The sequence below is a fragment of the Bombus vancouverensis genome, chromosome 9 (assembly GCF_051014615.1).
Source record: "Bombus vancouverensis nearcticus chromosome 9, iyBomVanc1_principal, whole genome shotgun sequence".
NCBI classification, from domain to species: domain Eukaryota; kingdom Metazoa; phylum Arthropoda; class Insecta; order Hymenoptera; family Apidae; genus Bombus; species Bombus vancouverensis.
The window spans coordinates 5,879,415-5,891,971 of record NC_134919.1 but is presented as its reverse complement, the minus strand read 5'-3'; the positions used below and the strand labels follow the sequence as shown (position 1 = coordinate 5,891,971).

The following is a 12,557-nucleotide window of genomic DNA, read 5'->3' as shown; positions in this document are numbered from 1 at the left end:
TACGTATTTCTTCATATATACATATAATTACACGTACACCAACAAACTATACACTTACACATATATGTGATACACGCGAACACTTGTAAGTATAAACGCGCGCGCGCGCATAATTATATATATATGTATAAAACCTATAACACAAATGATACCAATTAAAAATTATTTGCATATATGTATATCTATATAAATGTAGACACGTACACGCGCGCGCCTACATACACATACTACGTATACATAAACATTTACTTATAAGTATATACACGTACATACGCGCGCGCGCGCGCATACATTCGCACTTACGCAGATACACTTGTACATATGTCATGTATATGATTATACATATGTGATACAAATCAAATATACACATATATACAGGCTGATACGCACACATGTAATTAATATTTCACATACATATATACACATACAGATTAATTTAATACAAAAGATACACACGCGTTGAAATACAGTTAAACATCGAACCACACGCACGCACGTATGTGTATATACGTGGACGCACGCGTATGTATATATCATCGTAGTGGTGTCAGTGGGTTGTTTTCTTGTTTTCTGTTTCTCCCCCTTTCGAGATTGGAACTACCTGCAGCATCAGCGGTGGCGGCGGCGGCATCAGCTGCCGCCGAGCGTGTCGAAACCGATTTTCACTGATACTCGGTCGCGATAAACGCGCTGGATAGTTCTCGAAAATAGTCTCGCGAATCTTAGCTCGAGGAGAGAACAATCGACAGGCACAGAGGGAAAGAGAGAGAGAGAGAGAGAGGGTGAGAGGGAGAGAGAGAGAGAGGGAGAGAGAGAGAGTGTGTGTGAGAGAGAGAGAGAGAGAGAGAGGAAAGAACATGTACGCCTGGAGAATCTCGACGAGCGAAGGGACTGACTAATCGGGGCTAGTCGATCGAGAGTAGACAAAGATCGAAAGCTTTCATTGGTCCAGCGAAACGGAGAGAAGAAGCGCAAGACGAGAGTCGGCCAGGCGACTCGAATGTAGAAAATTAGCGTCGCGATCGGTCGACCCATCATTCTCGCGACAGGGAAAGGACAGTTGAAACCGGGACGAACGAAACGAGGAGGCGAGAAACGCGAACGGGATCGCAAGGGAAAGAATAGAAAAGTGAGAGATAAGACTGAGATAGAGAGTGTTGTGTAGTGAGAAAGAAAAACGAAAAGGGAGAAACGAGTGTGACGAACGCGATAAGGAAGAAGAGAAGGACTTGTGTCGAAGAGGAGAGGAACGAGAGGACAGGAGATTACATATAGGGAAAGCTCAGTGAAGAGAGAGGGGGAGTAAAGAGCGACGGTAGAAGTAGCCAGTAGAATCAGGTGGCAGTAGCAGTGGCAGTAGAAGCGGCGATAGAATCAGGATTGGTAGGCTTTGGTAACCGGTGAAGATAATTCCGAAGAAAATAAGCGTGTTACGGGGGTGGGTGGGTGGGTGGTGATCGGTGCGTGCGTGCATCGTGCGTGCATCGTGCATCGTGCGTGCATCGTGCGTCGTGCGTGCGTGCGGCGTGCGTGCATAAACAAAAAAAAGAAGAAGAGGAGAAGGAAGAGGAAAAGGAGGAAAAGGAAGAAGGAAGAAGAGAAAGAAGAGAAAGAAGGAGAACAGTTAGTATAAGCGAAAACGATATTAAAATTAAGGGAGAAGAAAATAGGAGAAGAAGAAGAGAGGAAAGAAAGAAAGGTTGATTAGTTGTTCGGTGGTAGTAGTGGTGGTATTATTGGTAGTGGTGGAGGTGGTGGTGGTGGTATTGGTAGTAGTAGTGGTGAGTGGGCGCAAACTGCGCGAAGCTAGTTCGTGGTTGAAAGCTGCAACGAAGCGCGAGGCGTGCAGAGTTGCAGCAGGAAATTATGAAGCGTATAAGGAGCGCTCCGTTGGCCGCCGCTTGTGATAGCTGCCGGTGAATGTGTGATCCGGGGGCAGCAGAGATCCACCGTAATGACGACCGAAGAGACGACCGAGCAGCCCCCGGTAGACGACTGCCTGAAGGAACGGAAATGGTGGTGCTTCCTGCTGTCGAGCATCTTCACTTTCCTTGCCGGGCTGCTGATCGTACTCCTCTGGCGTGCGTTCGCCTTCCTCTGCTGTCGCAAGGAACCCGAGTTCGCCCCAAATGACCCGAAACAGAAAGAGCAAAAGACGAGCCGCCAGGGCAAGGAGTTCGAGGGGACTTTTATGACCGAGGCCAAAGACTGGGCCGGTGAACTGATTTCTGGACAGACCACCACTGGACGTATTTTGGTGAGTTACTCTTCACCCGTTAATCTTCCTTTGCCTTTACTCCCTGTAAGCACACGTATCTTTTGCTTTCTCCTATCTTTGGTTATTCTGGTTAACTTTGGAACGAGAGGGAGGGAGAGAGAGAGAGAGAGAGTGAACGAGCAAAGAAAGTGGGTAAAAGAGAGAGGGAGGGAGAGAGAGAGAGAGAGAGAGGGAGAGAGAGAGAGAGAGAGAGAGAGGGAGAGAGAGAGAGATTCGCAAATAAGTAAGCACAATTGTTTTTTAATTTTTGTTGTTCGTTCTTACTTTTGCAAGTTTCATTTAGCGATAATTTGAAATTTAATTTTTGCCATGTTTTGTGTAGATGGTTCCAATTTTCTAAGATTACTTATTACATCATTGAGTTTTAAACGATCCAGATTATTACGAGTAATAAATGACCCAGAAATATTACGAATACACTATGATTTGTTCCATTAATATACGTTTCTTCATTCTGCTTACGTTTACTTGGTAGTCTGACGCGATTGATCTCGATGAATTCTGTCGTCATCTGCATAAATCATATTTAAATATATATTTCTGTATTTCTGTAGAATTACGCTGGTTTTTAATTTTTCACTGGATTGTACGCAGTTGTTGTTAGTCTTCGAGAAAAATAGCATAGATCGATCGAGAATTGAAGTATTCCACCAGACGTGACACGATGTTTCGATCATCTGTGTGAGATATAATCTATGACACGGAGGGTTAAAGTACGAATTAGGCATACTTTATAAGGCCGCTTTTATCTGATAAAGGTTCTGATTTTGCCATAACTGTGCTTTTAAGAAGAAAGTGAAAAGCGATCGATCACAAACGCAAACGTGTTAGTGGGCCAAACTCTAGCTCCTCTTCTAGTTTCGAAAGACTATGTTTACGGTCATTACATATTACAAGTATTGGAATTCTTTGTAGGAAGAAAAAGAATATCATAGCTTTGGAATTTGTTGAAAATTTACGTATTTTAGATCAAGATCGATTTATCAATTGCAAACTAAATTCGATATAATATCACTCTTCAATTTATATTTCATGGTATCCATGTATAAGTGTCTGTCGAAAAACGATCGATGGCTGGAGCTAATTTTTATTCGTCATTGTGAATGTTTCACGTTATGAATCATCGTTTACTAAGTAAATATATTTTCTTCTATTATATCATTGAAACAGACTACGTACATGGTAGACTAACGTAAATATCGATTATAAAATAATTCTAATTTAATGCGTGATTTAAAAATTGTCTACTACAATTGAATAATATATTTTTTTAAAGTACAAGAAAGAGTTGAATAATAATTCAAGTAAATTACAATAAAATATAACGTTTTGATATCGTTCAAATATTACAGTACACAATTAATCTAAAATATTTTACTATTAGATAGATGTTGTTCGATCACAATTTCCTATGCTTTCGCCTTGTTTCCGTTTGCTGCTTATCTCATTAATGATCGATCGTAGGAAGATTGTATCGATGATTCTATCGCTGAGTATATACCATGTGTTTGCCTAGAAACTGTCTATAGAAAGAGGAAAAATTATTATAACCTCTACGCGCAGCTATATCATGTTATGTAGATAGATGGGTATACATGTACATATAACGCCATGTACAGAAAGTGAGTTCACGGCACGAGTTAGCTCGAGTATCGTAGCTGGTGACCCAGTTTTCGTTCGTGGAACCAGCACGTCGTTGACTGAAGTAGAGGGGTAGTTTCTACGCAGTGCGTGCTTTATCCTGTGGGGCGTGTTTCCAGCTTTTTTCGAAGCTTCACGATTCTATCATCTTTGTTTTATTTGTCTTGATTCCAAGCGAAAAAATACTAATTTGCAATCGACATTATAAAGAGAAAATCAAAATTTTAATGTAGTATGGGTTGATGGATATGCTAGATAGGTGTTTCATTAACAATAACTTTGATCAACTTATATTTGTTTTAAACTTGTCGAATATTTTTTTTAGTAATTTTTGTATCATAATAATTTCGTTATCGTAAATTTTTAAACATTTTAGTTTGGATGATATGCTATTATATATTAATCCTTTTTATTTTTATAATTTTGTATTTGTGGGGGTTCTTTGGTACGTAAACATAAAAAGTAAATTTGAAAAGAAACTTCTTTAATTGGGAAGATAACAAGTTTATGGGTAAAAGTATTGAAACATTGAACAAATGCTTCGTAGAATAGTTATTTATAATTACTGGTTGTGTTAATTATAGCTTTACGGGATAACAGGCTGAAAACGAAAATTAATCCATTGTAAAAAAGAATGAGGTGTGAAAATTCGATTCAATTTGGATTAAAACATTGTTAGGGTGTATAACAAGAATCTATGATTTATATATTCTTAAATTTCCAATTTAAAATAGTGTATTTTTCTGATTAATCCGTACGTCTCTGAATATCTTCGTAATTAGGAATTCCAATATATAATTGGTTTCTAAATAATTCGCGTTCTAATAATCGATTCTACCACCTATTTTATTAACTTCAAGCATACATCGATAATAAACAAAATTAAATTCTATTAATTTAAAAATTAATATTAATAACATTAAATCATATTTCAATTGGCTAAAAATTTATTATGGGAACTAAATTTTTCTTATCATTAATCTTGTTTAGTAAATTTATATATTATATATGAAATAGAAATTATTAATTTTTATTTGAAAAGAAAAATGATCATAGCAAAGTGATCTCTCTGGTTAGCAGTCTTCTTCAATATGTGATATTTCTGAAACTTTTAAAACTCGAATTAGTTACACTGCGATTATGTTTGTCGGTTGGAAGTTTTAGCTTTGCAGTAGGTACGTAACACAGATCTACTTTAGGACTTGAATTATCATTGCAGTTTCCATTCACATAACGTGTGCACTACTTTGAAGAAGGTACTTAGTTATTTTTATGCTTTCAGTTAATTTCCATAGTTTGTCCCATTTCGATAGATGCACATTGCACATACATGTATATCGTGTTAAGAAGTGTGTTTCTAGGTTGGACGATAAATGAATCGAATAAATTTTGATATAAGGATTTATTTTTCCTCCTTGTATTAGGTCATCCGAAAAGTTTCTTTCGTTTTATAAGGAAATAATGGATGCACATTTTCCGTTTTATATTATTTTATCGAATTACGTATGATCTATTTTGTTCTATCAAAATAAAGATCACAACGTTCGACAAATTAGGTTTCATGTTTGTATAAAAATACATCGTTGTAAGACATGTCTGTAAAAGAAAGACACTTTTCGGACAACCTAATATTTAATTTATATCTACTATGAACTTTAACCATTGTCAGTATAATCATTCGATTAATTTTAGCGTTAAAAATTATGTCATTGTTATGTTACTTCTAATATCATGGTCAACTCAGCAAGTCCCAGAGTTAGAAGATCAATTGAGTTTACTTGTCAATTCAACGGGGAATCGCGTGTCTTTCTTTATTAAGCACGCGATATTCTTCGCGATACATTTTCTATATTCTCTTCGAATATAAGCTATGCCGCTTACATAATAGCGACGTGTCTTACAAAAGACAACGGGGTAGGTTTCTCTCTAATTTAATCCAGCTGGAACTTATCGCCACCAACGAACTGTTCCAACCAACAACCACACCGTTTTCTGAAGTAAATGACGCGCATGTCTTACTTCTACCACTAAGTTTTATCGAATTATAAAAAGTCTTATGTATATTGACATCTCTCTTAATTCAACTATTCATAATATTTTTTATTGTAGATAACAAGGCGGTGTAACTTGAAAATAGATAAATATTCGTATTAAACACTATAAATAAATATCAAATATTTATAGCAAATAGTATAAATAAATATTAAATATTCAGGGTAAGCAGAATAACATTCTAGTAAATACTGTTTGATTTATGTGAGTCAAAGCGTAATGCTGTGATTCATCTTATTATATGTATGTATTATGTATATAGGATATTAATAGAAGGAGAGATTCGTAACTCTACGCAGTTACCAAGTGTATTTCTAATGTAAAATTATGTTATAACATTGAAAAGTAAGTCCCAAAGGATATTTTTGTATATAAAATTTTCCCACTGTCTTGAGATCTACAATCACTACTTATAAGGACCTAGTTTTTTAAAATCACCGTGTATGTAGATCTTAAGCGCGATATGTATGTATATTTGTAATTGTTCACATGAAAGGCAGCGTTCCCCTGTTTCCTTCTCGTTTATCTGAATCGAACGGAATATATTAATATTAAATGTGTATTTGTCGAAAACGATTATGATTATTATTTTTATACTTCATGTAAGGTATTGCAGAGATGCGTGATTTCCTCGAGTAGCATTATTAAAGTAATAATGGGGTCGCTGTATTAAAGCAAGTGGAGGTAAAATCAGATCGTGATTTGTAATAGAAGCATGGCTAGTAAGGCTGGAAATAAAGTGGAAATCAGGAATAACAAAATTGCATCACAGGCTTCTCCCTAGAGAAAAATGAATTTAAAGATCAATCCAGTACACGTGCACTTGACTTATAGATAAGCGCTGTTATGAATTTCACTACAGACTGCTAGTAGTACATAACTGGTCTATACATACTTCAATGTCAGAGTTATTGATATTTATATTAATTCGTCCTTAAAGGTTCAGGATCAATACAATCAATGTAATAAATTATCGATGTATCAACTAAGATCAGTTTATTATTGTAGTTGAAATATCGTTCTTCTATTGACATGGTTTTAACGTAAGTACGACTAAGTAAGTAAAGTTGTCAGTAAAAAAAAAGTAAGTAAGTATTGATAGCAATCATCTCTGACAAGTCTCTTGTATCCTATACAAAAAGTCACAATAATGGTATAATTAATAAAATTCGTAGTACCGCTTATCAATCACATGCACGTGTACTCGATTGATTTACGAATTCATTTTTCTCGAAAACGAAGCCTCTAACGTTATCTTGTTATTACCTTTTTTTATTCTACTTCGCGATTTACAGTGCATAACATGTAAAATATATATTATTCGGTTCTTCGTATATCAAAATGTAATAAAATCACATTAGATTAAAAAAATTGTATTGTTACCTTAACGAAATAGGAATCGGAGTAAAATTCTCTATTTAAACTTTCCAATTAATCAAATTATTTGTCGTTGGTACATAAGCAGTCAGTCATAGCGTAAAAGGAGCGTCACGTAATACTTATCGTTAATTCAATGCCATACTGCCTTGAACATGCACTGCCTTGCAACTCTGTTATTATGCTGGTGCATCGACAAAGCTTTTTATCGATTCTCAGTTCCATGTCATATATACGTACACATATTATGTATTCTCTGCGCACGGCCCTTAAATTATGTGTTAACTTTTGTCTACCTTCCATCACATTCTTAGGAAAAAACCACTTAATTGGATGCAACGTACATACATTGATCGTTATCTGGGACGGATTGAAATGTTAAAATTTATTCACTTTCACTTCTATAACGATAACTGATTATTATCCTAATTGAACTTGATGTATTCCCGACTTTTTTGTTATTTGTTATGCAAATTTACACTCATATGGGAGAACTAAAATAGAGATCCATTTTATCAATTAAAAATTATAACTAACACTCTACTTTGTATATTTTGTACATTTTTCTGTATTATATGCATCCTGTTCCTTTTCCCGTAAATCGATAAAAATCCATAGTTTAGTAGGTAATTTCAATTAGAATATCGCGTTCGTCAAGTAACCCTTGTTGAAATATTATTAATAGACTTCCGATTATATAAATTCCTTCGTTTAATATTTAATCCAAATAAAATTGGACTGTTATTGAAAGTTTAGAAACATACAAACGTCGTTTGTATTTTTTCCGAATACAAGAGGATGTTTTACTTTGATCGTGAAATATTTGCCAAATCAGTCCTTCATCCTTCATCTCTGGATCTTTAGACTTTTTAGGCTGTCAGCATTCCACCCTCTTTTGTAGTTTGGAATTAGTAAAATGATGATGCTGCAGATGTGAGTGATTTAGGTTCAGGAAGGAGTAGATTTCGAATTATACTGGCTATCTATGTCATGGATTTGTGATACATCAATCGTTATTAAGTATGCAGAAGCGAAGTGTTAGTAGCTCATTTAGCCCACGTACGTGTAATCTTTCCTTCAACTATGAAGTAATTTTTAGGCTCTGGTTCTTGATTCGAGCGATCGATTGTAGTGAAACAAGCATTCAAGTTCTCAAATGAATTTCGAAACTCTTACAAGCAACTAAGAAAGTACTCACAATACTAAAAAGTTGTTTACATTAGTTTATATTATATGTAAATGTTTGTATACTTTGATATTAGTAGCGCTAATTTAAATGAAAAAATATTTAATATGAAATCTGTGGTTATTGGTTCAATTATACTCTTCACTCAATAATAATTCAAAAACTATTATTTGCTAGGAATGGACGTATGATGAATGGGACTGTCGATATGTCAGTTATCAAAAACTGTCGATTTGTTAGAACGATTTCATACACGTGTCTCTTGTCCATCGTACTGAACGTTATATGGAACTATCGCCTCCATATATTTGCTTTTAGTATCGAATTATTCAATGACACTACATGTACATACCACATATCTTACATTAAAACGTAGTAAATATGGTAATTTGTAAAATTGTTTCATTTCTATACTTACCTTTATATTTATGTATCTGAATTTTTAAGTAATTTTTAAATCCTTTAAGACTGGCACGATATGTAGCCTGACTAGACCTACCTCATTAACTCCTTTCTGTACGTAAGATGTAAGGTACTATTTAAAGAAATAGGAGTAGCCTTGAACTATCAAGAGAAGGTGATCATGCTAATGACTATGCTACGTATAACGTAAACGCCTAAGATATCACATCACAATGTTCACAACTACTCATTTTCTAGCATCGATGTAAAGTTTCAAATTAAAATGAACATAATCTAATCGAAGATGCTTCAAAAAGAAGAACAAAGTATTAGGTTGTCCGAAAAGTTTCTTTCCTTTTATGAGGAAACAATAGACGCACAACGTTTTTTGTTTTATATTATTTTGTCGAATTACGTACGATCCATCTCGTTCTGTTGAGATAAACACCGCGACATTTCACAGACTTGGCTTCACGTTTGTATAAAGGTGCACTGTTGTAAAAAAACACGTTTGTGAAAGAAAGACACTTTTCGGACAACCTAATACATTCAACATACCACCAATTGTATCGCAACTTTTACCACTTTTACGTTGCATCGTTTCATCAAAATTATTTCATCAAAGTGGACAATGACAATATGATTAAAACTCGTTGCTTAGGAAACGTCACGATAATTTTTTTCTATTGAACATTCTTATCGAAATAATTGATAATCGTATTCAATAGGAATTTGTTGAAAATTTTCGAATTCTATCCGGAGGTTCGGCATTTTAGCGTCTTTACAGTCCTCGACACGTACATATGGTTCTATCCCTCAGCGAGCATCAAGCGTCAATGCGAATGCAAATAAACTGCGGTTGCCAAGGCACACCCACTCCCTTCAATTACATTCAATGTGGGATCCACCCTCGTGGCGAGTGAAACGCGCATATAATCGCGCATACATAGGCGTGTATTATGTGCATACCGGTTTTGTCTCCGCGATATCATTATGATGGAGTTTCTATTTATGACGATCCTAGGAAGCAGGACGGCCATGTATCTATCCTAGCACTTTGTGTCGAACCTGCTTTTAAAAAAGTTTCTTCAAGACGATTCCCTTCACTCTACTTTCTACATCCAATGCTTTTATCTCTATTTTCTTGTGAAAAGAAACGTCTTAAACGTTTTGCGCTATCATCGTAAATACAGCGCTGCAATATTCTGCTATCAGTTCGGATAAGTTTCTTTTATTCAGTTTATATATTTTACTCGCGTGTTTTTGCATATTTTTTGATGTTGAAATATTTATACAAAATTATACGTCAAGTTTAGAAGGACGTTGATTATCTATGAAAGTTTCATATCTTCTTTGCGTTCGAACGTTTGTTTAAGTTTCTGATATATTTGGACATTGCAATATGATCGAATAATATCGTAAACAACGTCACGAATGATGGAACGATGTGTAAATTATCTATGAAAGCTCGTCTTATTTTTTCCAACGCAAACCGCAAGGCAGCTGTATGCCGAAGTTGATTAAATTAAAATGCCTTAAATGAAATTTCCTGCAGCAACAAGGTGAAATTCCGAAGATTGCTCGAAGATTGATTTGCGTCAGAAACAATGGAATTCTTTTGCGAAGGTATTTAATGACTATTAAAACGTTGGAAAGAAATTGTAAACAACGGTGGAAGATAATGGTGGATAATGGTTTAAATAATGGCGGTAATTCATTAAGCCATGCTAAGTAATTGCGAAAAAAATGAAGCTTTTATATGCCAAAGAACCGCATGAATTTATGAAATAATTTAATAGGTATTTTTTAAGTTACTTATATATTCCCCCTAATGTCCTAAATTTAATTTATTTTTCATTGCGATCAGAGAATTTCCAGAATTTGAAGAATCATTGTCTTCCTCACGCGTAAGATTGAATTGTATGTGTTAAACGTATACGTCGCATACATTTCTGAATGAAATTATTTATATTCCATTCTTTTGTGTTTATCTATTGCAACGTTATAGATCTTCGAATCGAAGGTGACAGGGATGAATATACTTTTCTTTTCTTCAATTCTTTTTTCGTTTTCTCTTAAGCTTCGTTCATGACTCTAATAGAAATACTAAATTCGGATATGGTTCATTCGACGTTTTGTTTTTGAAATTATTTCCTTTCCATCTCAGTTTTTCCTTTTCCTCTTATGAATTGTCATTTGGTCGATCAAATATTTGCTTTCGCTTTTTTGAATATTCTGGCTGAGGATATATTCTTAATTAGGATAGACGTGGTTTATTAACTTGCCCTCTGAACATACTGGAACGGAGATTCTCTATTTCTAAACAAAGTCAAAGAAGACGTTACAGGCTAAATAGTTTCCATGTATTTGGTGTTCGTGTCAATGAGTTATCCTGACTTGTGTTGCGAAATATTCGTTGCCAACACTTAACCCATTTGCACTTCCAGTTCTTGCGTAGTAGGTAATCAAGGAAAATTGCGACTTAATTTTAAAATACGCCGTTGCCTGTCCTTTCTGAATGTCAAAGTATATCTATTTATTACCGCTTCATAGAACTATTTGCATCGTTGTTTTTGTTTACCATATCAAATAACATACAAAACAATAGTATCAGTGTACTTAAAGAATAGTTTTTATTGCAAATTACACTCCTTTTGTCTATCAATATAATTAGCGATGGGCAAAAAAAAGTCAAAAATGGAATTACATTTGACAAAAACAATGAATGGATATAATACGTATATTCTAGAATAACATGGTAAAATGTCTAGAAAATGTTTAGTATAAAAGTTATTATTATGATACTTATAACATGCTTATTTTCAATTTTCTTCTGTCATCTTCTGTTTGCCATGTGTCTTGCGTGTATTACATGTTTATGAACACATATGTCTGTGCAGTAAGTAAAAATTCAAGGTAGTAAGAAGTTTACTCAGGCTGGCGGTAGTCTTGGTCAGCTGCCGCAGCCATCAATGATCATCACTACTGGCCGGACTCACGTGTTAATCACTGACGGCCATGACTACTGGCTATTGCACAATATGCACGTTACACATATTAAGCGACTGCAATAGTTCATCCAGTGTGTCGAGCCGGTGCATATAAACAAAACGTTTGCGTGTAAAGCACGCTATATATGCTGCAGCTCAAATGTCTTCTTGCACAATTCAATTAATCCTATTAGCGAAATTTTTACAAGTCACAAAGGTCGAGTTAATAAATTAACTCTATAATATATTTACTAAGAAAGATACTGTTATTTGGCTGATGGTTTTATGTTCTATGTGAAATTGTAAAATTGCAAGAACTGCTTGTGCAATAGAGCTTGTCACTCGTCGATACGCTAATATCAATAGCTAATAAATTATCGTGTAGGAAGTTTCAGATATTAACTGGCAAATAGATGTTCAGAAATTAGATTAATTATTAATCATTAAAAAGTTATTATAACTCTTCGAAATATTAACAGCGAATAAATATATGGAATATACAATGGGAGAGTAAATTAATATTTGCAAAAGTAGGATAGAATTCGTTTCGACTGTATTCGATTCGTTTCGAAATATTATGAAATAGGTAAATTGCAAATTCGATCTTATTTCACTTAAATGATCGTGATGC

The 12,557-nt window shown here is 34.8% G+C and overlaps 1 protein-coding gene across 31 annotated transcripts in view; it reads left to right on the top strand.

Annotated features, from left to right (window-relative positions):
- slo (calcium-activated potassium channel slo) overlaps window positions 1-12,557 on the top strand; it is a 107,925-nt gene that overhangs the window by 235 nt on the left and 95,133 nt on the right. For 17 of the 31 annotated variants that reach the window (XM_076621675.1, XM_076621673.1, XM_033346086.2 and 14 more), the window contains exon 2: window positions 431-2,257. In XM_076621675.1, coding sequence (XP_076477790.1) covers window positions 1,955-2,257 — 303 coding nt within the window. In that variant the 5' untranslated portion in view covers window positions 431-1,954. Of the gene's footprint in view, window positions 1-2; window positions 2,258-12,557 lie in introns of those variants that run through there. The other 14 variants (XM_033346108.2, XM_033346112.2, XM_033346085.2 and 11 more) reach the window with 7 other exon arrangements.